This window comes from Hemitrygon akajei, chromosome 30 (assembly GCF_048418815.1).
Source record: "Hemitrygon akajei chromosome 30, sHemAka1.3, whole genome shotgun sequence".
Classification (NCBI taxonomy): domain Eukaryota; kingdom Metazoa; phylum Chordata; class Chondrichthyes; order Myliobatiformes; family Dasyatidae; genus Hemitrygon; species Hemitrygon akajei.
In genome coordinates, this window is record NC_133153.1 from 43,716,819 (window position 1) to 43,743,477 (window position 26,659).

The 26,659-nt window shown below is 40.9% G+C and overlaps 1 protein-coding gene and 1 pseudogene across 4 annotated transcripts in view; one reads left to right on the forward strand and one right to left on the reverse strand.

The window, feature by feature from the left end:
- Window positions 1-26,659, forward strand: part of trpm7 (transient receptor potential cation channel, subfamily M, member 7) — a 158,943-nt gene that overhangs the window by 54,253 nt on the left and 78,031 nt on the right. For all 4 annotated transcript variants that reach the window (XM_073032774.1, XM_073032776.1, XM_073032777.1 and 1 more), the window contains 7 exons: window positions 1,994-2,032; window positions 9,884-10,082; window positions 10,819-11,032; window positions 18,908-19,032; window positions 19,123-19,294; window positions 23,233-23,407; window positions 25,860-25,983. In XM_073032774.1, coding sequence (XP_072888875.1) covers window positions 1,994-2,032; window positions 9,884-10,082; window positions 10,819-11,032; window positions 18,908-19,032; window positions 19,123-19,294; window positions 23,233-23,407; window positions 25,860-25,983 — 1,048 coding nt within the window. The remainder of the gene's footprint in view (window positions 1-1,993; window positions 2,033-9,883; window positions 10,083-10,818; window positions 11,033-18,907; window positions 19,033-19,122; window positions 19,295-23,232; window positions 23,408-25,859; window positions 25,984-26,659) is intronic.
- Window positions 14,755-15,856, reverse strand: LOC140718656 (nucleolar GTP-binding protein 2 pseudogene; annotated as a pseudogene).

Here is a 26,659-nt window from a genome sequence, read left to right on the forward strand (position 1 = left end):
TCTGGAACCTAGGGAATAAACAATCTGCTGGAGGAACTCAGCAGGTCAGGCAGCATCTGTGGGAGGAAAGGAGTTAATGAATTTTTGGGCTGAAACTCTGCATCAGGAACTCTATCGACCTGAGGTATTTCTCTACCAGTGCTGTCAGACCCAAGTATTTCCATTTCCCCCCAAAAGAAAGCAAGGGTAGTTTCATAGGGTTTCTTCTCTTCCCACAATTTAACTCTCGAACCTTCAGAGGCAAATTAACATTCCTAGAACTACTTTGCTCTGGGTGTGGTCCAACAAAGGCTGGGCATTCTACCCCTGTAGATAGACACATTTCATTAATTTGTGTTCTTCATCTCTCCATAAAAATTTAGTGGTTTATGTGCAGTATGCAAATCCTCAATATTCCTGTTGCTTCTAGCTTTTTATAATTGAGATAGTACTGTTTAATATGGATAAAGTAAAAGAGAAAAGTTTGGATAAAGATAAAAAGCAAAAGATATAAAAGAGAAAAGTAAGAGTGGAGTAAAGAAAAGTCAAGTGCAAATGAGAAAAAGATTACAAGATTTTAAAAGCACAATGAGTGTAAGGGCACTTTATAGTCAATGAAAGCAAACATGCGGGTACAGCAGGCAGTGAGGAAAGCTAATGGCATGCTGGCTGTTATAACAAGAGGAATTGAGTATAGGAGTAAAGAGGTCCTTCTGCAGCTGTACAGGGCCCTGGTGAGACCCCACCTGGAGTATTCTGTGCAGTTTTGGTCTCCAAATTTGAGGAAGGACATTCTTGCTATTGAGGGAGTGCAGCGTAGGTTCACAAGGTTAATTCCCGGAATGGCGGGACTGTCATATGTTGAAAGATTGGAGTGACTGGGCTTGTATACACTGGAATTTAGAAGGATGAGGGGGATCTGATTGAAACATATAAGATTATTAAGGGATTGGACACACTGGAGGCAGGAAGCATGTTCCCACTGATGGGTGAGTCCAGAACTAGAGGCCACAGTTTAAGAATAAGGGGTAGGCCATTTAGAACAGAGATGCGGAAAAACTTTTTCACCCAGAGTGGTGGATATGTGGAATGCTCTGCCCCAGAAGGCAGTGGAGGCCAAGTCTCTGGATGCATTCAAGAGAGAGTTAGATAGAGCTCTTATAGCGAGGTCAAGGGATATGGGGAGAGGGCAGGAATGGTGTACTGATGTGTATGATCAGCCATGATCACAGTGAATGGTGGTGCTGGCTAGAAGGGCCGAATGGCCTACTCCTGCACCTACTGTATATTGTCTATTATCTAAATACCCATAGTATTCAAAATAAGGTCAGTGAACTTGTGGCACTAATCAGTACATAGGGGTATGATTTAGAGCCATTATAGAAATGTGGTTGCAGGGTGGAGAGGACTGAATTAAATATCTAAAGATGTCAGGTAATGCTGAAGGATAAGCAGGAAGATAAGGGAGGTGGGGTGGCACTTTTAATTAAGGACAAGATCAGGGTGATAGTGAGATGATATAAAATCTGAGGACTGGAATGTTGAATCCATCTGGGTAGAGATTAGGAATAGTAAAGGGAAAAAAATCACTGTTGGGAGTTGTCTGTTGGCCTCCGAATTATAACATTCCAGTGACACAGGCAATAAACAGAAATATCTGAGGCATGTAAGAATGAAACAGCAGTTATTGTGGGGGGCTTTAACTTGCACGTCTTCCTGCTGTGGTCTCTCCTAGGTTATGTATAATTGCAGTAACACTTTACTCCTGTCTTACTTCTGGGTTTCATTTTTGCATTCTATTACTTGATAGTACTGATCTATTGGCTTTAAAATATTGATGTATCTGAAAAATCTATTCTTAATGGAAAGATTACAATCTATGGAGCGATTATTTTGTTTGTGTTAACTGAGATCAGATAAGTCAGTGCTGCTAATTTATTGCTATTGTCAAACACCCTCATTATTTGTTTTTTTGCAACTGCAAAATATTTCACTGTATTACTTCTGATTTCAGATGTCTTCCAGGATGTCAGATATGTCAGCAGTTGGTCAGGTAAATTTTATTTTAATGGCACCTTTTGAGAACTTTAAAACAGTGGGGCTCTGCTGTGGATCTGCACAGCAAGCAGACCACTCTCCTAATTTGAGTACAGTTAATTGATTTTAAATCTTCAATAACAGTTAATGTGATCTATCCTATGGCTAGGAAGCATTAAAAGACCTTTACTGTCCTGTATGCCTGTACCAGCTATCCTGTTTGGTCCAGCCAAATGGTTACATAAATTTCTCCATTTCTTGGAGTAGATCATTGTATTCCATTGTTTCATTACTTTTTTAAACTTTCCCAAATTAGAGCAGTTGCAATGCTTGAGAAGATGCTAATGACCTTCATTGATATATTTCACTTGCTCTTGGGTGTGGGTGGGTGGGTGGTGCATGAGGGAGGATCGTGTAATGGTAGCAGTTACGTACCTCAGAAATGCCACAAAGACCAGTATGCTGGATTTGAGAATAAGATTTGGAACCCTTGTTCCTGAGTGTATATGTCATCACATTTAAGCAAAACATTCAGGCTGTCTTAGTAGATAACATGAATTGTTATTTTCATTTGAGCATACCAGCTTCTAAATGCAGTGCTGAAAATTGTACTTAAACCAAATATATTGATTAATGATGATGATTAATAACAATAGCTATTCTTAGGAAGTGTGAAGTCCTGTGTTTTTCCACAAATATTTATAAACTTCTGTCTCCTTGTTTTTCATAATGTTAAAGTCAGTATTTTTCTTGCAGAAACCTTTACATCCATTACATATTGAGTGTTTACAACCTATTAGTTTCTTAGATTGTACATTTTGGCAAAGTGTTGCCCTACTTGCTATTTGCATGTAATTTGAGCAATGTTAAACAGCTAGGTGTCCTTTATATTTATTCTGCTCTATTTGACATTTATAAAGGTGAACTGCATGCTTAAATTTGTATGTAATTCTGTGTTTGGTAAATTGATTACTCCATCTTATTAAAATTGCAATTAAACAGTGTGACCTTGCATTAAGACAAGCCATTAGTACTTTACGACTTGAAGAGTGCTGGCTCAATAACCAACTTAGCACAGTTTAACAAAGAAAGGGTGATAAAGTTGTATTTGGCATGTGGAAGCTGCTTGAATTTCTGGCAGTCAACCACACTGAGTCTGTGGGAATAGTCACTTCACATGAACAGTACTAGAAAGCTCTTTACTGTTAATTTGAAAGGCACCCATTTATCTGGTGCCCTTCACGATCTGTGGAGAAGGACGTAGGTATGAGTTAATTGGTGAAAGGATTGGAGAAGTTGAAGAAACTTTATTTGATTTAACAGATATAAGGATTAAGCCTGGTTTGAATGGGTGGTAGAGAAGATTGTGCTGATTGTGCTGTCCTGGCTGATTTTGAAGAATGCTGACCTTTCATTGGCATCAGTAGAAGAGGTCAGGTGGTAGCTTTAGTGCTGAAAATAATCTGATTCCATGACGTTATGAGAAGTGCTTTAAAGCCAGTGAGGTGTTTCTTTTGAGTTCACATTTACCTTGGCACCCTTCCACGTAATTTTATCAATGAAGCATATTCCCTTTTGTAAAAGTATAAACTCTGTTTTGAGCATTTATCCCAATCCATTTGGAGTATAGAATAGTACAAGCCCTTCGGACCACTATGCTGTACCAAAAACTGTAAATCTCCATCATCAATCTAAGACTTCCTCCCTACACAGACCATAACCCTCCATTTTTCTTGCATCCATGTGCCTTAAGAGTTTTAAATATCCCTATTTTGTCAAACTCTACCCCCATCCCCACCATTGCACTCGCCTCAGAAACAAAACTGTCTCTGGTATCTCCACTAAATTTATCCTCCTCCTTCCCCACCCCCCCGCACTGATCTCATGCCTCCTGACTTTCTAGATGAGCATGCCTTGTGGAACCTTGTTAAACACCTTACTAAAATCTGTGCTCGCCCTGCCCAGCCACTGCTCTACACATCAATGTTTTGTCATATTCTCAAAACACAATCACCTGCCCCTCACAAGACCATGCTGACTATCTCTAATAAGACTGTTTTTCCAAATGATTATAAATCTGGTCCCTAAGGATCCTCTCCAATAATTAATTTGCCTGTCATTGACATAAGGCTATAATTCCAGGGTTATCCTTGTTGCCTTTCTTGAACAATCCGTTAATGACTGCTGTGGCCAGTGAGGATGCAAAGGTCATCATCAGTTTCCTTTTTTGTGTTTCCTGTAGTAATCTGGCCTATATCTCATCTGGCCCTGGAGCTTATCAATGTTAATACTTTCAGAAGCCACAACATTACCTCTTAACTCCACATGCTCCAGCACATCAGCCTATTTTACACTAACTGTACATTCTTAGTCCTGCTCCTTAGTGAAGCAAAGCATTAAGGGCCTCCCCTATCTTCTCTGATTCTGGGCATGGGTTTCCTCTTTTTTCCCTGAATGATCCTATTTTTATGTGCATGTAGAATGCTTTGGGTTTTACTTTAATCCTGCTCATTGAGACCTCTCATGTCCCCTCCTAACACTCTGAAGTCCCTTCTTAAGCTCCTTCATGACTATATTTTTATAATTAAGAACCCTGCCTTATTTTTTGTGTCCTAAACTTAAGGTTCTTTGATTATTGGGATTTCTTTTGGGGGAGGTATGACCTGTACAAAAGAGATTGGTTGCTCTTGAACCCAGGGAGACCAATATTCTCATGGTGAGGTTTGTTAGAGCTGTTGGGAACAGTTTAACCTAATTTGACGGGTGTGGGAACCGGAATGAAGGGATTCAGGATAGAATGGTAAAAATGCAAAGATAGCATACAGTCAGATTTCAGGAAGGGCATGCAGATAATAGGACAAAATTGCAACCAGCAGGGTGAGTACCAGTGTATTAGGGATGCAAAATTAAAAAGGGTAGCAAATACAGCACTGTGTTATATCCCAGCATTATATCTCAATGCATGGATTATAAGAAATAGTTGCACTATTATAGACTGTCAGGTATGATGTGGCCATCACTGAATTGTGACTAAAGGATGGTTGTAGATGGGAGCTGAATGTCCAAGGTTAAACATTGTATCAGAGGGATAGGAAGATGAGCAGAGGGGTTGGCTTGGCTGTGCTGGTAAAGAATGGTATCAAATCAGTAAAAAGATGTGACATAGAATCAGAAGATTTTGAATCCTTGTGGGTTATGTTAAGAAACTGCGAGGGTAAAAGAACCCTGATGGCAGTTGTATACCTCCAGGAAATGGAAAAGGCGAGTCAAAAGAGCAATGTTATGATAGTCATGGGAGATTTTAACATGCAGGTTGATTGGGGAAAAGCAGGTTGGTAATGGATCTTGGGAGAGTGAATTTGTTGAATGCTTAAGAGATAGCTCTTTAGAGCAGTTTTGTCATTGAGCCTACTCGGGGATCAGCTATACTGGTCAGCTTAATGCATGGGTGTTATGTAATGAACCAGAGGCGATTTGGGAGCTTAAGGGAAAAGAACCCTTAGGAACTAGTGTTCCAATATGATTGAATTCAACTTGAAAGTTGATAGTGAGAAAGTAAAAGTCTAACATAGCAATATTTCAGTGGAGTAAAGGAAATTACGGTGTTATGGGAGAGGAGTTGGTGAAAGTTGGAAGGAGCTGCTGGGAGGGATGACAGAGCAGCAATGGTGTGAGTTTCTGGGGGAAATGAGGAAGGTGCAGGACAAATGTATTCCAAAAACAAAGAAATACTCAAATGGCAAAATAATACAACCGTGGCTGACAAGGGAAGTTAAAGCTAATGTAAAAGCAAAAAAAGAGGGCATGTGACAAAACAAAAAGTAGTGGGAAGATAGAGGACTGGGAAGTTTTAAAAAACCTGCAGAGAGCAAGTAAAAGAATAATAAGGGTAAAAGATGAACTATGAAAGCAAGCTAGCAAACAATATCAGTGGATGGTAAAAGCTTTTTTCAAGTATGTAAGAATAAATGAGAGATGAATGGATATAGGACCACTAGAAAGTGAGGTTAGATAAATAATAACAGGAGACCTGGAGATGGTAGATGAAATCAATGAGTATTTTGCATCAGTATTCACTGTGGTAGACACCAGCGATGTGCCGGATGTTGTAGTGTGTGAAGGAAGAGAAGTGATTGCTGTTGCTATTACAAGGGAGAAGGTGCTCAAAAAAGCTGAAAGACCTAAGGGTACGTAAGTCACTCGGACCAAATGAAATGCACCCTAGGGTTCTGAAAGAGGTAGCATTAGAAATTGTGGAGGCATTAGCAGTGACCTTTCAGAAATCCTTGGACTCTGGCATGGTGCCAGAGGACTAGAAAATTGCAAATGTCACTCCACTCTCTAAGAAAGGAGGAAAGCAGGAGAAAGCAAACTACAGACCAGCTAGCCTGCCCTCAGTGGTTGGGAAGATGTTGGAGTCAATTGTGAAGGATGAGGTGATGGAGTACTTGGTGACATAGGACAAGATAGTAGTACAAAGTCAGCATGGTTTCTTTGAGGGAAAATCTTGCCTGACAAACCTGTTGGAATTTTTTTGAGGCAATTACAAGTAGGATAGATAAAGGGGTTGCAGTGGATATTGTATATTTGGACTTTCAGAAGGTCTTTGACAAGGTGCCACACATGAGGCTGCATACCAAGTTAAGAGCCCATGGTATTCCAGGAAAGTTACTGACATGGTTAGAGCATTGGCTGATTGGTAGGAGGCAGCGAGTGGAAATAAAAGGATCCTTTTCTGGTTGGCTGCCAGTGACTAGTGGCGTTCTGCAGGGATCGGTGTTGAAACCACTTTTTATGCTGTATATAAATGATTTAGATGATGAAATAGATGGCTTTGTGGCCATGTTTGCAGATGCTATGAATATTGATTGAGGGGCAGATAGTGTTGCGGAAACAGGTAGGATGCAGAAGGACCTTAGACAGATTAGGAGAATGGGCAAGAGAGTGACCAATGAAATACAATGTTGGAAAATGCATTGTCATGCACTTTGTTAGTAGAAATAAATGTGCGGACTATTTTCTAAAATGGAGAAAATCCAGGAATCTGAGATGCAAAGGGACTTGGGAGTCCTTGTGCAGACATTCTAAAAGTTAACTTGCAGGTAGAGTTGGTGGTGAGGAAGGCAAATGCAATGTTAGCATTCATTTCAAGAGGTACAGGAGCAGGGATGTGATGCTGAGGCTTTATAAGGCATGGGTGAGGCCTCACCTTGAGTACTGTGAACAGTTTTGGATTCCTCATCTAAGAAAAGATGTGCTGGCATTGGAGAGGGTCCAGAGGTGGTTCACAAGGATGATTCCGGAATGAAAGGGTTATCATACGAGGAATGTTTGATCGCTCTGTGTCTGTACTTCCTGGAATTTAAAACGATGAGAGGGATCTCATTGAGACCTTTTGAATGTTGAAAGGCCTATATAGAGTAGATGTGGAAAGGATGTTTTCCATGGTGGGGGAATCTAGGACAAGAGGGCTGTCTCAGGATAGAGGGGCGTTCATTTAAAACAGAAATATCTTCAGCCAGATGGTGGCGAATATGTGGAATTCGTTACCACATGCAGCTTTGGAGGCTAGGTCACTGGGTGTATTTAAGGCAGAGATTGATAGGTTCTTGATTGGACATGATATCAGAGGTTACTGGGAGAAGGCCGTGGAATGGGATTGAGGAGGGAAAAGGGGATCAGCCATGATTGAATTGCGGAATAGACTAAATGGACTAATTCTGCTCCTATGTTTTATGGTCTAAACCTTAAGTATGCCACCTCCTTCTTCTTGATGAGATGGTCCACCTCTCTTGCCAACCATGGTTCCTTTACCCTACCATCCTTTCCCTGTCTCAGTGGGACAGAGAAACCCCGTGCACGGGGAACCCCGTGCACTGTAAGTGGTCCTGAAACAACCTCTACATTTCCATTGTGCTTTTCCCTGCATGCACGTATTTGCAATTTATACTCCCAAGTTCCTGCCTAATAGCATCATCATTCAGCTCTTCTAATTAAATACTTTCCCATATTGTCTGCTCCTATCTTTTAACATAGCTATGCTAAAGGTCAACAAGTTGTTGTAATTGCAGACATCCCACCTCTCCCAGAAGTTCCAGGAGTCTGCCACATATTGATAGCGGCTCCCTGACGCCCACAAATTATATACAATATCCTGGAAATCGATTATTTTTTGGGAGAGGGAGAGGAAAAGCAAGAAGGAGCATCCTGATTGGTCTCTCTCCATGCTAAGTAGACCTATCAGTTTTCTCAGTGGGCGGGCTTTACAGTCGACCTCAAGAATAATGACAGTGTTGCTTGCTGCACTGTTTGGAGCAGTGACTTTTCTATTGCCCATGGTGGGCTAAAATGTAAAAGACATGTTGAGCTGAGTTTAACAGGTGTCATTGTTCATTAGCATAGCTAACAATATTTAAACTAGCTGGCTAGCTACTAAGAAGCTACTCTATTGATGTCCTACATGATGAGGCCAAACTCCCTGTAGACTTGCTTAAAGTTGTAATAGAATAAAAAAAACGACTCCATGATAATATAAGTACATATCTTAATGTCACATTTTCTGCGTATACCCAACTTGGGTTACAGATCAGACAAAATCACTAAACAAAGTATTACATACACCCTTAGAGGTTGACTTGGAGGGGGGGGTGGAGATATGGATTTGTTGGGGGGAGGGGCGGGGTGCTACCTCCCTGAAATGAGTTTTTGCAGGGTGGGATGTCTGTAATTGTCTCTGAAATACTAACCCACTGAGAGATCTGTTGCCTTTCTGGGTTCGTTGCCTGGTACCAGATCCAGTATGGCCTCTCCTCCAGTTAGCCTGGCCAAAAACTGTCAGGAATCCTTCCTGGACACACCTAATAAACTCTGCCCTATCTAAACATTTTGTGTTAAGGAGATACCAGCCAATATTAAAGGAGTTTAAGCCACCCATGACAGCAACCCTGAAATATTTTTCCAAAATCTGCCTACTTACCTGCTTCTCAATATCCTAGTGGCCTATAGAATACTAATGAAGTGATTGCTGCCTTCCTGCTTTTGACTTCTGCCCACACTGGCCCAGAAGATGATCCCACTGTGATGCCCTCCCTTTCTGTGGCAGTGATTCTGTCTCTGATTTAGCAATTCCCCTCCTTTCCTCCCATCCCACCTCTTTCCCTATCCCTTTTTGAGTCTTCCAAAACCTGGAGCATCAAGCAGTTTCTCAGTATTTTTCCTATATTCATATATATTTTTTATGTATCATATACATAATGCTTTCTAGATCATTTGTGTGTCAAAACAAGGAGTAATCTAACCAATGGTTCTAATTTGTTCACATCAATATGCATTGAATTGCACTTGCCATCTTCTTGCCTTTTAACCTGTGAATATGCAGTTGTCAGCTTGTTCTTCACTCTAAGTGCCCAATGCATTTTGTGACCAACATAATGTTAAGCATTCAAGGTAATTATCCAAATAAGTGAGGCTGAACTTTCCAAATCTAGCTCAAGTTAAATGGGATAATAGATAATATTTGAGGGAAACTAAATTCACTTATTATTTGTTACATAACTGTTTTAAGAATTTGATGCAAGGCCCTTTGCATGCCAGGAGCTCTACTTGTTGGGCTTTGCCTACTGTATTTAAATTCAATGTTAGCACTTAGATGGGTGGTAAAGATCCATATGCTAATTGCTGTAGGGAATTGTTCCCTTTCAGTGAAACTGTCATATTTAATTCTGCTGAAATAGATATTTTCCACATTTTGGCTGTTTCAATAAACATTTTCTCCTTTGCTTTAGTGTGCAAATACTATTTGTTGATCCATGGACAAATCTATATGCTGTACTTTCTGAGCCAAAACCCATCTGCTTCCTCATTTCAGGTGTTGCTGTGGTCGACTGGTCCGGCAACATCTTGGCTTCACTGCAAGTCTGGCAATGAAATATTCCGAAGTAAAATTGGGTGAGACTACAAATTTGGAGAAAGAGGAATGGTCAGTGGAGAAACACACAAATGAGAGCCCAACAGATGCTTATGGGGTTATTAATTTTCAGGGAGGCTCACATTCTTACAGGGCCAAGGTTTGTAAAATTAGATTTTTTTGCATGTGTTAAAATAATCCGGAGAGTTAATACAAGGATTAACAAGAGGTGTATTAATGACTTGCCCAATGTGATTTCTAGAGACAAAGCTTCATTTAGAAACCAAAGGATGTTGCTGCCAAGTTCCTCAGTTATTGAGTACTGTATGTAAATGACATTTATTATTTTTAACCTAAAAACTGAAAAGCTACATAACAAAGTTTAACTTTTCTTATCCAGTCAAAGGGTGTTGGTTCTGTTCTTTCATTTGACCAATTTGGGAAAGCCTTAAAATATAGTGTAACTTTTATAGTCATAGAATCGCACAACACAGATACAGGCCCTTAGCCCTAACTGGTCGTAGCCCTATTCACAGGACAATTTACAATTACTGTTTAACCTACTAACCGGTCTTGGTCTATGGAGATAAACTGGAGCACCCAGAGGAAACCCGTGCACTCCATGGGGAAGGCCGTACAAACTCCTTGCGTTCAGGATTGAACTCAGAGCTCTGAAGCCCTGGGCTAACTGCTGCACTACCGTGGTACCCCACAGGACATTGTGTAGAGAGAAACGATTATAGTGTAATTGATCAAGGCTGCCACATGAAGTGCTAATATAGCATGTGAGTTCTGTACTTCCAGTGGAAATCTGTAGAGGTCAGAATTTTAAATACATTTTCCCCTCATATGGGATTCATGCATGACTGATAAAGATCTGTATTATTTTGGTGCAGTTTGTGCGGTTATCCTATGACACTAAACCTGAAGCTGTTTTACGACTGATGCTGAAGGAATGGCAGATGGAGCTGCCTAAGCTCGTCATATCTGTGCATGGAGGAATGCAGAACTTTGAACTCCATCCACGCATTAAGCAAGTTGTTGGAAAAGGCTTGATCAAGGCAGCAGTGACCACAGGGGCTTGGATTCTAACTGGAGGAGTGAATGCAGGTATGCCTTGCCAAGTGGTTGAATCACAACTTGGTTGTTCACCAGCAATGACTTTCTGTACCATTCTCAACTTGTGTGCCGCTTGTCATTAATCTACATTTAGAACATAGTATCTGGAACAGGAACAGGCCCTTTGGCCCACAATATTGTGCTGAACCAGTTAAATTGCTAATCAAATGGTTAACTAAACTAATCCTTAATGTCTGCACCATGTCCATATCCTTTCATTTTCCTCACTTCAATGTGCCTCTTAAGTATGTGCCTTCAGTACCATAACAGGCAGTGCATTCTAGGCACCAGTCCACTCGTATATCTTTCTAAAAAAAAACTTGCCTCTCTCATCTCCTTAGAGCATATATGTCAAACTCAAGACCCGCGGTGGAATTATCTTTGGCCCGCGAGATAATATCTAATTACTATTAAAGCTGGCCCCAGTAATTGAAGCGCCTATGGCGTATGATATGGCTAATGCTGAGTTTATTCAGGTACCAGGTTTTCAGGGTTTTTAGTGTTTATTCAGCAGTCTTCTTCATAAGAAACGGAATTTGTAAAGTGAAACACTTTGTAGTTATAGCAGAGACTGAGACACATGAGAGCAGGCTGAAAAAACGGAGGCAACGAAAGCTGCGTTCGCACGCGTCCGACTGATCCGGCCCGCATGAAGCTGCATTTTGCTCAATCCGGCCCGTGACCTAAAATGAGTTTGACACCCCTGCCTTAGAGATTTTCTCCCCCTCACTATAAGATCATGCCCTCTGGTATTAAACATTTTAACTGCTGGAAAAAGATGCTGTCTGTACAGGTAATACCCGAGTTACGAACGTCCAACTTAAGGACAACTCGTACTTACGAACCAAGGAAGGAGAACACTGTCGGCCATTTTAAGTCAGAACGCGACACCGTCCGCCATTTTAAGTCGGATCACGGCGCCGTCTGCCATTTTAAGTTGTTGCCGTTGACACAGTGTTGAGTGTTTAACTTTGTATTTGGCTTAAATTTTCCTTAGTAAGATTCACCCTGACCCTGCCCCCACCCCTGTTCCGGTCGGCTGGTGATGCGTGAGATCAGTGCCAGGCTTGAGTTCGATCCAGTGACAGACCGCTCCCGTGCCCAGTTGATGTCGATCCAGTGACTCCAGTACCATCCATGCCGGGTTGATGTCGAGCTCGAAACTCGACATCGTAAAAAAAAACAACACTGCCACCTCCAGTTTAAATTCCCACGTGGAATATTGTGGAGGATCAAATACCCAAACCCAGCACAGCCCCCACTTGTCCCATTTAGCCTGTCTTAGTGCGGTGGTCCTTAGGACCCGGCGCAGCTCAGGACCCGCCGCCCACAGTGTTTCTGTTCCATTGACTGGAAGCAATTGCAATTGAAAATAAAGTGGAAATAATAAAGCGTTTGGAAAGAGGTGAAATGCCATCGGTCATCGGAAAATTGTTAGGCTACAGTCGGTCAACGATCGGAACAATTTTAAAGGACAGCGGATAAAGTGAGAATAATGGAGCACGTGAAAGGCCCTGCCCCGATGAAAGCCACAATTATTACTAAGCAATGCAGTGGTTTAATTATTGGAATACATACGTTTCTTAAGTGTTTTATATGCATAGAAAGGTAAAATATATACTATATACTAAGATAAACGTTTGACGAACTGACGCTAAATAATACCAGATGTACTTGTTCTGACTTGTGTACAAATCCAACTTAAAGACGGACTCAGGAATGGAACTCGTTCGTAACCCGGGGATTGCCTGTATACTCTTATCATTGCCACTCATAATCTTATAAACATCTAACAGATCTCCCCTCAGTGTCTGCCGCTGCAGAGAAAACAACCCAACTTTGTCCAACCTCTCTATAGCATATGCCCTTTAACCCAAGCAGCATCCTAGTAAGCCTCTACAAAGCCTCAACATCTTTCCCACAATGTGGTGACCAGAACTGTGTGCAATACCCCAGATACAACCTAACTAGAGTTTTATAAAGCTTCAATAGAGCAGAACAATAGCTGAATTGCGAGAGACATTTATCTGAAGAGATAAGTCAGATCTCTTAACAAAACTGGATGCACTAGCTTTGATTTAAAGATGCATATTACAGAACTGACATACCCATTCTCTGCAAACATTGTAGCAAAAAGTCACTTGAGTCGCTGATTGTTGGTTATTCCTACCTCTTGCCTTTCTGTACAAGTCCATGATGGTCTGGTGAAACACTTACACATGCAGTAAAATTGTTCCCTCCTGGACATCATTGGACTCGATGCTTCTGATATAATTATCCTGAACTAAGAAGGGGAAACTGACCCAACCTGAAGCTGATTTCTTCTAATCTAGTGTACTGTGTCACCATTCAGCCTGTTCTATATGCACAGGGTCCTCATTATCACCCATAGAACATTACAGCACAGAAAACAGGCCTTTTGGCCCTTCTTGGCTGTGCCGAACCATTTTTCTGCCTAGTCCCACTGACCTGCACCTAGACCATATCCCTCCCTACCCCTCTCATCCATGTACCTGTCCAAGTTTTTCTTAAATGTTAAAAGTGAGCCTGCATTCCCCACTTCAACTGGCAGCTCATTCCACACTCCCACCACTCTGTGTGAAGAAGCCCTCCCCCCCATGTTCCCTTTAAACTTTTCCCCCTTCACCCTTAACCCATGTCCTCTGGTTGTTTTCTCTCCTGGCCTCAGTGGAAAAAGTCTGCTTGTATTCACTCTATCTATACCCATCATAATTTTATACAGCTCTATCAAATCTGTCCTTATTCTTCGATGCTCCAGGGAATAAAGTCCTAACCTATTCAACCTTTCTCTGTAACTCAGTTTCTCAAGTCCCAGCAACATCCTTGTAAACCTTCTCTGCACTCTTTCAACCTTATTAATATCCTTCCTGTAATTTGGTGACCAAAACTGCACACAGTACTCTAAATTCGGCCTCACCAATGTCTTATACAACTTCACCATAACATTCCAACTGTTATACTCAGTACTTTGATTTATAAAGGCCAATGTGCCAGAAGCTCTCTTTATGACCCTATCTACCTGTGATGCTACTTTTAGGGAATTATGTATCTGTATTCCCAGATCCTTCTGTTCTACTGCACTCCTCAGTGTCCTACCATTTACCTTGTATGTTCTACCTTGGTTTGCGCTTCCAAAGTGCAACACCTCACACTTGTCTGCATTAAACTCCATCTGCCATTTGTCAGCCCATTTTTCCAGCTGGTCCAAATCCCTCTGCAAGCTTTGAAAACTTACCTCACTGTCCACTACACCTCCAATCTTTGTATCATCAGCAGATTTGCTGATCCAATTCAGCACATTATCATTGATATAGATGTCAAATAACAATGGACCCAGCACTGATTCCTGTGACACACCACTAGTCACAGGCCTCCACTCAGAGAAGCAATCCTCCACTACCACTGTCTGACTTCTCCCATTGAGCCAATGTCTAATCCAGTTTACTACCTCACCATGTATATCTAGCGACTGAATCTTCCTAACTTATCTCTCATGCCGCGACCTTGTCAAAGGCCTTACTGAAGTCCATGTGGACAACATCCACTGCCTTCCCTTCATCCACTTTCTTGGTAACCTCCTCGATAAACTCTAATAGATTGATTAAACATGACCTACCACGTACAAAGCCATGCTGACTTTTTCTAATAAGGCCCTGTCTATCCAAATACTTGTAGATCCTATCTCTTAGTACTCCTTCCAATAATTTACCTACTACTGATGTCAAACTTACCGACCTATAATTTCCCGGATTACTTTTAGAGCCTTTTTTTTTTAAAAAGAGAAAGTCTCTTTATTTCGAATTATCGTTTCTTTTTACATTTCTGTGGTTTGGATGCAGGGTTCTTTTTGTTTTTATTTATGTTCTTGACATTGTGCGTTTCATAATACCGGACACAAACCTTCTTTGAGTGCTGCAAACGGTCCAGCCTTTGCCTCTGTTTAGATGAAAGTTTGGGAGGAGGTTCCTCATCCTCTAATTCATTTTGAGCTTTTCTTTTTCTTCTTCTGCCACCATTTTCTGTAGATTCCTGTGTCTGATCAGATGTCTTTTCGTTTATTTGTGTGAGTAATTTTGTGGTAAGCCCCTTCGGAATTCTTATAGCTGAGAATCTCTTTGCTTTGGCTTTATCCAAGAACTTTTTGTACTTCGCAATCTTTTCATCTAAATCCCGCAGTGTCTGTTTTGGCTTGTCCACACATTGGTGATTATTCTCCTGAAGTTTATTTAGTTCAGCACCAGTTGATTCGTTCCCATCACTATCTTCGTTACCCTGCTCTTCCTCCTCTTTCTCTTCTTCATCCAAAATGTCTTCATCTTCAGAAATGTTCACAGGTAGAACGTCTGCCTCAGAAAATTCAGGCACCACGTTGATTTTCCCAAAGTTTTGCCTTATGTGTGCAACTATTTGTGGCACTATTGGATTTTCAGCTTTTTCATGTTCTTTTTTAACAATCACTGTTTCTGATGACCCTTTCACTTGATCAGATTTGTTTGGCTCTTTTTCCACTTTTAACATAGTCAGTGGCTGAGAGTCGCCTTCAGCATCTGGTGGCTTAACATAAAAAGGTATTCACCCTCTTTGCCAATCATTCAGAACCATTTTGGCCACAGTTTGTATGTCAGGCTCTCCACCCTTCAAAAGCTTTCCTGTTCTGAACGCAAACTTCTCTAAGAAATCAACTGGATCGCTCCAGCAATCTATTTTGTAGGTCCTGCTGATATATTCTGCTTTAGCTCTTTCCAGCACAGCGGCAATATCTTTTAGAGCCTTTTTTAAACAACTGAACAACATGAGCTATCCTCCAATCCTCCGGCACCTCACCCGTAGATACCGACATTTTAAATAAGTCTGCCAAGGCCCTGCAATTTCAACACTAGTCTCCTTCAAGGTCCGAGGGAATACTCTGTCAGGTCCTGGTGATTTATCTACTCTTTGCCTCAAGACAGCAAGCACCACTTCCTCTTTAATTTGTATAGGTTCCATGAGCTCACTACTTGTTTGCCTTATTTCCATAGACTCCTTGCCAGTTTCCTTAGTAAATACAGATGCAAAAAAAACATTTAACCCCACTAGAGATTTTGACCAAAAGACATGGATACCATTAAGGAATATTCCTTTGTACCCAAATTCCCTCCCAAATAAAGTTAAATATGCTGTATAATCTTCTAAAAGCATGGACACATTAATGAATATTTTAGTGTTCAAGTACATGAAAGAAAGAGACTACTTCCATTGAAACATGGTTTTGAAAATGCAAGTTGCATCTGTGCTCTGATACCTCTGTCAGAACATGGTTTAGCAGTAAGCCACTTAACCTGGTCTGCAAACTGCTTTATTGAGGCAGTGATTTGTTTCCTGATGCACGTGTGTATACAGACATCAAGGCCCTCCATTGGTCGGGGTAAACCTAGCTGATACAGAGAGCAAGCTGTTGCCCATGCAGTAGGCTCCCCCTCTCTGCGCAGCTAATGAATCCAAAGGAATAGCAGAGACTGGCATTGGTGCCAGTTCGGCACCAGTCGCATCACAGGAGTTGCCAGACAACGTTGAACTCAATGTAGGTCTGCCTGCGGATTCCAGCTCAGCATCGGATACAGACAATTATTTTTTTTTAAAAAACAAAAGGAGCCTGTGGCTAACTACATGAGCATGTTCAGTGTTCAGAAAGTCCAAACTAAATTTATTACAGTGCATATGTGTATAACTATGTACTATCTTGAGATTGATTTTTCTTGCAAACATTTACATGGAAAAATACAATAGAATTTTCTGAAAATCTATACATGGACAAAGGCTGAGAACTCACAATGGGCAAAAGAAATAAATTGCCAATATAAATAATATAGAGAACATGAGTTGCAAAGATCCCTTGAAACTAAGTCTATGGATGGTAGAATCAGTTCAGAGGAATGGTGTAGGTTCAGGAGTCTGGCTACAGGGCGATATCTTTCCATCCACCTGTGGGTGTGGGATCCAAGCCTTCTGTGCCTCCTGCCCAGTGATAGCAACCAGAGGGTATAGCCTGAGGGGTCTTTGGCATCTGCTGCTTTCTTGTGGCACTGCTCCACGTAAATATGCTCAGTAGTGGGGAGGACTCTGTCTGTGATGGACTGGAGCGTATTCCCATTTTCTGTAACCTTTTCCGTTTCTGGCTATTGGTGTTTCCATATTGGGCCGTGATGCAGCCAGTTAAGATACTCTCCATTGCATCTACAGATGTTCATCAAAGCTTTTGGTGACGTGGAATCTATGCAAACTAAGAAAGTAGAGGTGCTTCCATGCCGCCTCCCTTTGTGATGGCACTGATGTGTTGATCCTGAGGAATTTAAAGCTACTGCCCCTTTCCTCTTCCAATCCCCAAATAAGGACTGGCTCATGGAGCCCCAGTTTCATCTCCTGTAGTCAATAATAAACTCTTTGCTTTTGCTACATTGAGTGAGACGTTGTTGTTTTAGCACCATACAGCCAGATTTTCATTCAGCTGATTCATTGCCTTTGATTTGGCCAACAGCAGTGGTGTTGCCAGCACACTTGAATATGGCATTAGAGCTGTACTGAGTGACACAGTCATAGATATAAAGTGAGTAAAATAAGTGAATCCATAGGTAGCAGATCAGTAGGTACTCTCCATCTCTGGTATAATAAACAGTGGGTGTGGATCATTGTCTGCTGTAGCATACTGAGAGAATAGAACAGGTTTGTTTCACCAAGTATCAAAAATAATCTATATAAGTATAGCTAAACCCTCTGTCTCTGATCCCTTGAAATGCTCTACCATGTAAAAAGCAACATGTACAGTAAGCTAACCTTTTTGTCTCCTCAGCTGTAGCCACCCATGACTGTGTGGCTATGTTCAAACACCATCTATAAATTTGCTGATGACACAACTATTGTTGGTAGAATTTCAGATAGTGACAAGGTGGTGTACAGGAGTTAGATGAATCAGCTGGGTGAGTGGTGTTGCAACAACAACCTTGCACTCAACATCAGTAAGACCAGGGAATTAATTGTGCACTTCAGGGAGGGGAAGTTGCAGGAGCATACACCTCATCAGGGGATCAGTAGTGGAAAGGATGAGCAGTTTCAAGTTCCTGCTTGTCTACATCTCTGAAGATCTATTCTGGACCTGACGTATTGATGCTGTTACAAAGAAGGCATGATACTGACAATATTTCATAAGTAGTTTGCGATATGGTATGTCAACAAAGACTCTCGCAGATTTCTGCAGATGTACTGTGGAAAGCAGTCTGACTAGTTGTATCACAATCTAGTATGTAGGGGCCACTGAACAGGATTGGGAAAAAGTTGCAGAAAGTTGGAAGGTCAGCTAACTCTGGTATGGGCACTATCCTCCCCAGAATTGAGGACATCTTCAAAATGCAGTGCCTCAAAAAGGCTGCATTCATCATTAAGGACCCCCATCACCCAGGACATTCCCTCTTCTCATCAGGAAAGAGGTATAGGAGCCTGAAGAGAGTCACCATTTTAAGAACAGCTTCTTCCTCACTGCCATCAGATTTCTGAATGGACAATGAACCCATGTACGCTACCTCATAGATTTTCCTTCTCTTCTGCACTATTTATTTAATTTTTATATATATCTTGTGATTTATAGTATTTTATAATGCACTATACTGCTGCAAAAAAATTAAGTCCTGTGCCAGTGATGTTATAATCTGATTCTAATTCTGAAATCTCCCCATTTGTTTCACACGTAAGTAGTACCAAGCTTTTGAAGCCTCTCTTCTAGAAGGTTTTAAGTTTGCTGTTTTGCTGTCTAAAATGGAATTGAACACTTCATTCTGCTGTTACTTTGAGTAAAAATTTGTTTATTTTTCTTAGGTGTTGTGAAACATGTGGGTGATGCACTGAAAGAACATATCTCGCGTTCCTCTCGGAAGATTTGTACAATTGGGATTGCCCCTTGGGGTGTTATTGAAAATAGGAATGACCTCGTTGGAAGAGATGTAAGGCAGTTGTACTTCAATTTGAGCTGAGCATTGTTCAATTTTACTGTCTTTAAAATGCTTTCTGATGTGCCTCATATCTGCTTTCAGGTTATTGTACCGTACCAGACCTTGCTGAACCCTCTGAGCAAGTTGAATATTCTAAACAGTCTGCATTCCCATTTCATTCTGGTGGATGATGGCACAGTCGGCAAGTATGGTGCTGAAGTCAAACTTCGGAGAGAACTGGAGAAACACATCAACCTCCAAAAGATTCATGCAAGTTAGTGCTGCAGACATTTATTATCATCAGACTAGCAGATGCTGGCTGATAGATTTTGTAATTATGGTTTAATACAGTGGATTCCTGTTAATTAGGACACATCAGGACTAGTACATTTTGGCCAGATAAAGTGGTTGCCCCAATTAGCCAAAGTTTCATGGAAATAGTTAAAAAGGTATTTTTTTTTTAAAAAGACAAACAGTGACAAATTATGTATTTAAATAAAATACAGAACAAATTAGAGCACCACAAATGGTACTACGTTATCATAAAACTGTATTAGATCCTAATAGTTATTGACAGGAATTCATCCAGTGTACACAATATACAAAACCAGTGCAGGCACCTAGTGCAGATGATGGTCTGCTTTCGTACAATGCTATCGGTAATTGCATTCTCCAAATTTTAATTTTCATTGTAACATCAAGATGGTTGTTGATGCCCTCTAGTTCTTCATAATTCCTAACTTGTTGAAGTAGTGAAATAGTTTCATTGTCAATCCTAGCCATTTCTGGCATCTCCAAGCTTGAGTGTTTGAAATTGCGGTGAGCAAAACAGTTCTGAATTGTCTTTCTGCTTATTTATAGCCAAATATTAGTGACACAAATCACTGCTTTTTTGAACACAAACATGCACAACTGACGCCATTTTAAAAACTGATTGTTCTAAGTGCAGTGTTTCATCTAACAGGCACACAGGTACAAGTGACTGATGCTAATTAGAACCTGTTCGGCAGTAGTCTCCTGCTCCAATTAAGCAGCATACTGTCCCAAATAAATGAAGAGAATCCCAGTTATTTCCTCAATTAGTTTTTGTTCTTTAAGAGTTGACTCAATTAACTGTAATCTACTGTGTTCTGGATTTTCAGTTAACTTGTTGAGGTAAGAATTTTAATTTGAAGCTCTTGGGAACTCAGTAGTTAAACACATTTTCAGAAATTAAAATGCAAGAAGCATTTTCATCTTTACAGATTGTAGGTGAACCATTTCTTTAGGTTCAATGACTAATTCATGTGCTGACATTAAGCCATTCAAACACACATGTACAATTTCAAAAGTTTTTAAGTTTCAAGTGACCTACCTGTGTTATTTATGAACCATCCATTCTGATATAAATCAACTTCTCTTTCTATCCCCTCTAGCCCATCAGTGCACCATCCCCCTGATGTTTCTGCTGTCTTTTGCTCAGCAGTGCCCAACTGAGCCTGACTCTCCAGGAGGCTGTTAGATGCTGACTAAAAGTGTATTCTAATGTTATTGCAGGATACTAGTGGCTGGTCTTATCGGACCAGCAGAGATTTTGCTTGGAGGAGAGACAGTTCATTAAAGTCAGTGTTCATTGAATGGGATCAATCAACAGGGAATTAGGCCCTTTTTAACCCAATCTATGCGCACGGACTATTAGGCTGCTCTACACTGCTCCTATTTGCTTGTATTAGGACCATGTACCTTTACTCCTTCTCTATCTACATGTTTGTTAAATGCGTTAAGTGCAACTACTTCTGCCTCCACCATCTCGTCTGGAAGCCTTTTCCATACAATTACCACCTTGTGTTTTAGGAAATGTACTACTCGGACATCTTTAACTTTCTCCCCTCTTATAAAAGGTTCAGTGGTTCATTTTATTGTCAAAGTATGTATGTATAATACAACTTTGACAATTATCTGCTCCAGATAGCCATTAGATACAGAAAGACCATGGGTGTTGATGAAATAAAAGACATCAACCTCCCCCCACCCCAGTATGGAAAAGAAAAGAAACAAAACTCGTAGACCTCAAAATCCCCCCTCTCCTGCAGAAAAGAACAGCCACAATAACAGTCCCCAACCCCCTCATTTGCAGAAAAGAATGGGGACAGCCACATCAAACCCCCAAGTTTCTCCCCCCAACTTGCACACAAAAAAATTAACAGATCAGCTGCAAGATAAAAAACACAGAAGGAAACCAATATAAAGTACAATCCAATTATTATTTAAATTTCAGAATATCATAACTATCTTTTCATCTGCATATGAGGAGAGCAGTCGACAAACTCAGTCCTTCTGTAAAGAGTGACCACAGACCCGGGTCCGAACATTGCTGATCCAGCTGCTGACCATCTCTGTTGGGAGCCATTGGTGACCCCCACTGCATTCATCTCGATGCTTTAGTCTTGCCGCTTCAAGATGGAGTTGTTCATGACCCTGTGCCCTGTCTCTGGTCTTTTCTACAACTCAGTTTGTGCTCTCGGTCCTTCTTGGCCTCCGGTCTCTAATCTCCTGGAGGCAGCTCTCCGGACACAGTATGGCACTAAATCCTTTGAGTTCCATCACAGGCTCCAGCAGTTTCCGTAACACAAACAAGACAAAGAACAAGCAGAAGGTGTAGGAAAACAATGAAATAATTCAAGAAATTTGCTCAAATTATAAAGAATGTTATATTAAACGTGCACTGGATTCTCCTGCTCTGGGGAAAAGACTATCTGTCCTATCTGCCTCTTTAAAAGGTCATCTCAAGCCTCCTCTGTTCCAGTCAGAATAACCTCAACCTATCCAATCTCTCCATTTAATTACAACCCTCCATTCCAGGAACAACTTGTGAAACTCTTCTGTACTCTTAGTAAAATGGTGACCAGAATTTTACACAGTACTCCATGTAATCCAGTATTTGGTAGAGCTGAAATGTTATCCCAATTCTTATACTCAGTGCCTCAGCCTATGAAAGCCGATGTAACAAATGCCTTATTTACTACTCTAATCACCTGTGTGGCCATTTTCAGAGAGTATGGATTTGCACACAAAGATTTCAGTACATTCACATTCCTATGACCACTGTTATCCATTTTGAATATCCTACCACCAGAGTTTGACTTTCCCAAAGTCATTACCTGACACATGTTTCTATTAAATGCAGCTTGCAGCACAAATCCCTGTAGTACATTTTATTACAGACTTGTAGTCGGGGGAAAAAAACCACTACCCTTTGTTATCACCTGGCCGGTTTTGGATCCAAATTGCCAATGAACCTTATTTTTCTGGACTAGCCTACCCTGTGGGACATTGTCAAAAGCCTTCCTGAAGTCTGTGTAAACCATGTCCATTGTGCTACCCTTGTAAACTTTAGGTTATCTACTGAAATAAGATCATATGATACCAGAGCAGACTTGGGCCTTTTGGCCAATTGAGTCTGCTCTGCAATTTCCCTTTCAACCCCGTCTCATGCCTACTCCCCATATTCCTTCATGCCCTGACTAAACAAATATCTGTCAACCTCTGCCTTAAATGTACCCAATGACTTGGCCTCCACAGCCACCTGTGGTAATGAATTACTTAGATTCACCACCGTCTGGCTAAAGAAATTCCTCCTCATCTCTGTTTTAAATAGATGCCACTCTATTCTGAGGCTGTGTCCTCGTCTTAAACTCTCACTGTAGGAAACATCCTCTCCAAATCTACTGTCTTGAAGTCTTCCAACATCAATAGGTTTCAATGAAATCAGTGATATAACAAAGTCGTATTTGTATGATCATTTCCCTTGCAAAAAATCCATGCTAATTCCTAATCAGTTACTGCCTTTTCAACTGAACATAAATCCTGTGCCTTAATCTTCTCAACAGCTTCTCTGCCCTGATGTAAAGCTTGCTTGCTTATCCCTCCTGCCACTTTTCAACAAGGTGATAACTGACTATTCTTTAGACTTCTGGTATCTCACCCATGGGTAACAACAGTGCAAGCATCTCCCTCAGAATCCCAACAATCTAGGAATAGATCCTGTCAAGGCCTGAGGATTTATTCACTTATATGTGGCGATATTCTTAAAACCACTACCTTCCTGACACAGATATGCTCATGAACATCAGTGTACCCCCTTCCTTAACTCTCTGGCCTCTACTTTCTTCTTGCAGGTGTATATCGATGAGGTTTCATTTAGAAATATAATTTGATGCTCTGGTTTTACAGGAATAGGCCAAGGTGTACCAGTAGTTGCTTTGATATTTGAGGGTGGTCCTAATGTGATACCCACAGTGCTGGAATACCTTCAAGAGACACCCCCAGTACCTGTGGTTGTATGTGAAGGGACTGGGCGAGCTGCAGACCTTCTGGCCTATGTGCACAAGCAAACTGAGGAAGGAGGGTAAGTTACTCATCAGAGAGAAACTTGTACTTCACTGTAACTTGTGGCTAGGCATAGCATTTGTAAGTAATGAAAACAGAAGGTAGTGTGCATCCACGTGTTGTGATTTTATGGAATTAAGTACAGTCGGCCCTCCTTATCTGCAGTTTCCGCATGCGCGGATTCAACCAACTGCGGATCAGGAAAACCTGGAAGTTCTCTCTCCAGCACTCGTTGTTTGAGCATGTACAGACTATTTTTTCTTGTAATTATTCCCTAAGCAATACAGTATACCAACTATTTACATAGCATTTACATTGTATTAGGTATTATAAGTAATCTAGAGATGATTTACAAGTACAGGCAGTCCCCAGGTTATGAAGGAGTTGCATTCCTGAGTCCGTCTTTAAAACGGATTTGAAGTCGGAACAGGTACATCAGGTATTATTTAGCATCAGTCAAACGTTTGTCTTAGTATATAGTATATATTTTCCCTTTCTATGCATATAAAACACTTAAGATACATATATATATTTCAATAATCAAACCACTGCGTTGCTTAGTAAAAATTGTAGCTTTCATCAGGGCAGGGCTTTTCACATTATCCATTAAAATTGTTCCGATCACTGACCGACTGTAGCCTAATGCTTTTCCAATAACCGATGGCATTTCACCTCTTTCTGATCGCTTTATTACTTACACTTTATTTTCAATCATGATTATTTTCACGCACAGAAACACTGCAGATTCAGAGCTGCGCCAGGTCCTAAAGACCACCGCATTGAGACAGGTTAAATAAGGTCGGGGGTTCCGCTGGGTCCTAAGATCCACCGCATTGAGACAGGTTAAATAATGGACTTGCATCAGCAATTTTTGGTATCCGTGGGGGGTCTTGGAACCAATCCCCCGCAGATAAGGAGGGCTGTCTGTATCATCCCTCATCTCAGTAAAGTCTGAAATTAGAATAATGCTTAACTATCTCATGCAGTGTTACAGCCCAAAAATGTCAATCTGAGCCATTTCTCTTGATCCCTACCACCACTGCACTGCTCAAGCTAACTAAATGACTGGGGTACAAAACAATAAAATCTGCAAATTGATTGTAGCCTCTAGTGATCTTTTTAAAATTACTGCTATCTTGTTAGGAGCTCACTGATCAACAGAGATAGTCCATCTATGGCTTTCTGTATTGAAATCCTTTAATCTTGGAAATCTCTCTGGCTGTCTCAACTTCAATATACCAGGTTCAAGAGATTAATGGATAATTTGTATGAAGAAGGCTTTATGTGAGGTAAAAGAAAGCAACAAATGATTTTATGAACATGCAAGGCAAAAGATCAAATTTTAGATCATTCACACCAGCAGTTTTAACTCGTGGTATCCTGAATTAGGTTTGTAACCAATTGAAACAATTTTGTATTGTGCATAAAATCTAGACTATAAAAATTAAAGATTAGCTTTATTTATCTCATGTGCATCGAAACACCAAAACATAGAGTGACCAACACAGTACAAGGATGTGTTGGGGCAGACTGCAAGTGTCACCATCATAGCATGCCTATAACTTTGGATGTAGCATACCTACAGTTTTGGAATATGGAAGGAAACTGGAGCACCCAATGGAAACCCACACAGTCATGGGGAGAACATACAAACTCCTGACAGTCAGCAGTGGAAATTAAAGCCCTATCAGTTGCTTTAAATCAGTAGACTAACTGCTACACTACTGTGACACCCCTGAAATTACAAGTAATTCCACTTCTACATTGGTGAGACCCATCGTAAATTGTGGGACCACTTCGAGCACATCTGCTTCACCCACCAAAAGCAAAACTTCCCAGTAACCAAGTATTTTGATTCAGGTTCCTGTTCCCGTTTTGACGCTTTAGTCCATTTCCTCCTCTTGTGCCATGATGAGGCCACCCTCGGGGTGGAGGAGCAACACCTTATATTCTATCTGGGTAGCCTCCAATCTGTTGGCATGAATATCGATCTCTCCCCCCCCCTTCTGATTGAGGGGGGTGGAAGCCTCCCCTTCCCCTCTTCTATTCCCCACTCTGGCCTTTTGCCTCTTCTCATCTGCCTATCGCCTCCCTCTGGGTCTCCTCTCCTTTTGCCCATGGTCCACTCTCCTCTCTAACAGATTCCTCCCTCTCCAGCTCTTGCTTTTCCCACCCACCTGGCTTCACCAGTCACCTCTTGGCTATCCTCCTTCCCTTTCCCTCACCTCTTTTATTCTGTCATCTTTTCCCACCTTCCTTTCCAGTCCTGATGAAGGATCTCAGCCCAAAACGTCAACTGTTCATTCATTTCCAAAGATGCTGCCTGACCTACTGAGTTCCTTCAGTATTTTGTGTGTGTTACTTTGGATTTCTAGCACTTGTAGAATTTCTGCAATTGTTAAATATTTTCAAGATTAATATACTCAGTAGACTTAACTGGTTAATTGGTATTGTATTTGGTTCTCCAATAGAATGCTTCCTGATGGGTTGGAATTGGAAATTCTCACCACAATTAAAAAGACCTTCAACTTCAGCCAAAATGAGGCGTATCATTTATTCCAGACTCTGATGGAATGTATGAAGGCTAAAGAACTTGTAAGTTTGTCACATAAGCATCTTGTGAGCTAGAAGATATTGCCTCAGGGCCAGATCTAAATTTCATCTATAGCCGTGGATATGTCTGTGCACTTGTTAACATGAATGCTTGGAACTAACCGAGGGGCTTGCTTTCAAGGACTCTTAATTTCATGTTCTCTATTTATTGCTTATTTATTATTATTTCTTTTTGTATTTGCAGTTTTGTCTTTTGCACATTGGGTGTTTATCCTGTTGGTTGGCGTCTTTCATTGATTCTATTGCGTTTCTTGTATTTATTGTGATTGCTCGCAAGAAAATGAATCTTGAATTCAATGTGGTTATAACACTATTAAAATGTATATAATATTTTTATAATGAATTTACTTTGAACTTTGAATTCAGTAAATGCCCTCAGTTCCCACAAATTAATTTGGGGAAAAAATAGTTTGTCCTCCTGGAGCCTTTAAAGACAGTCAGAAATTAGGAAAGCTGGCACTGGTGATGGTATGATGCTCAGCATACAACATCCAGGCAGAATGTGTTGTAGCAATACAGTATTTGCACAAGAAAACATTGGCCTGTCTGCCCTTTCCAATCCTCCACTTGATTCTGAGCTGTTTTGCTATGTGTTCCCTTTCTCACATTAGCTTATTGTTCCATTGTCACCCAACCTGTTCCATGGTACTGTAATAAA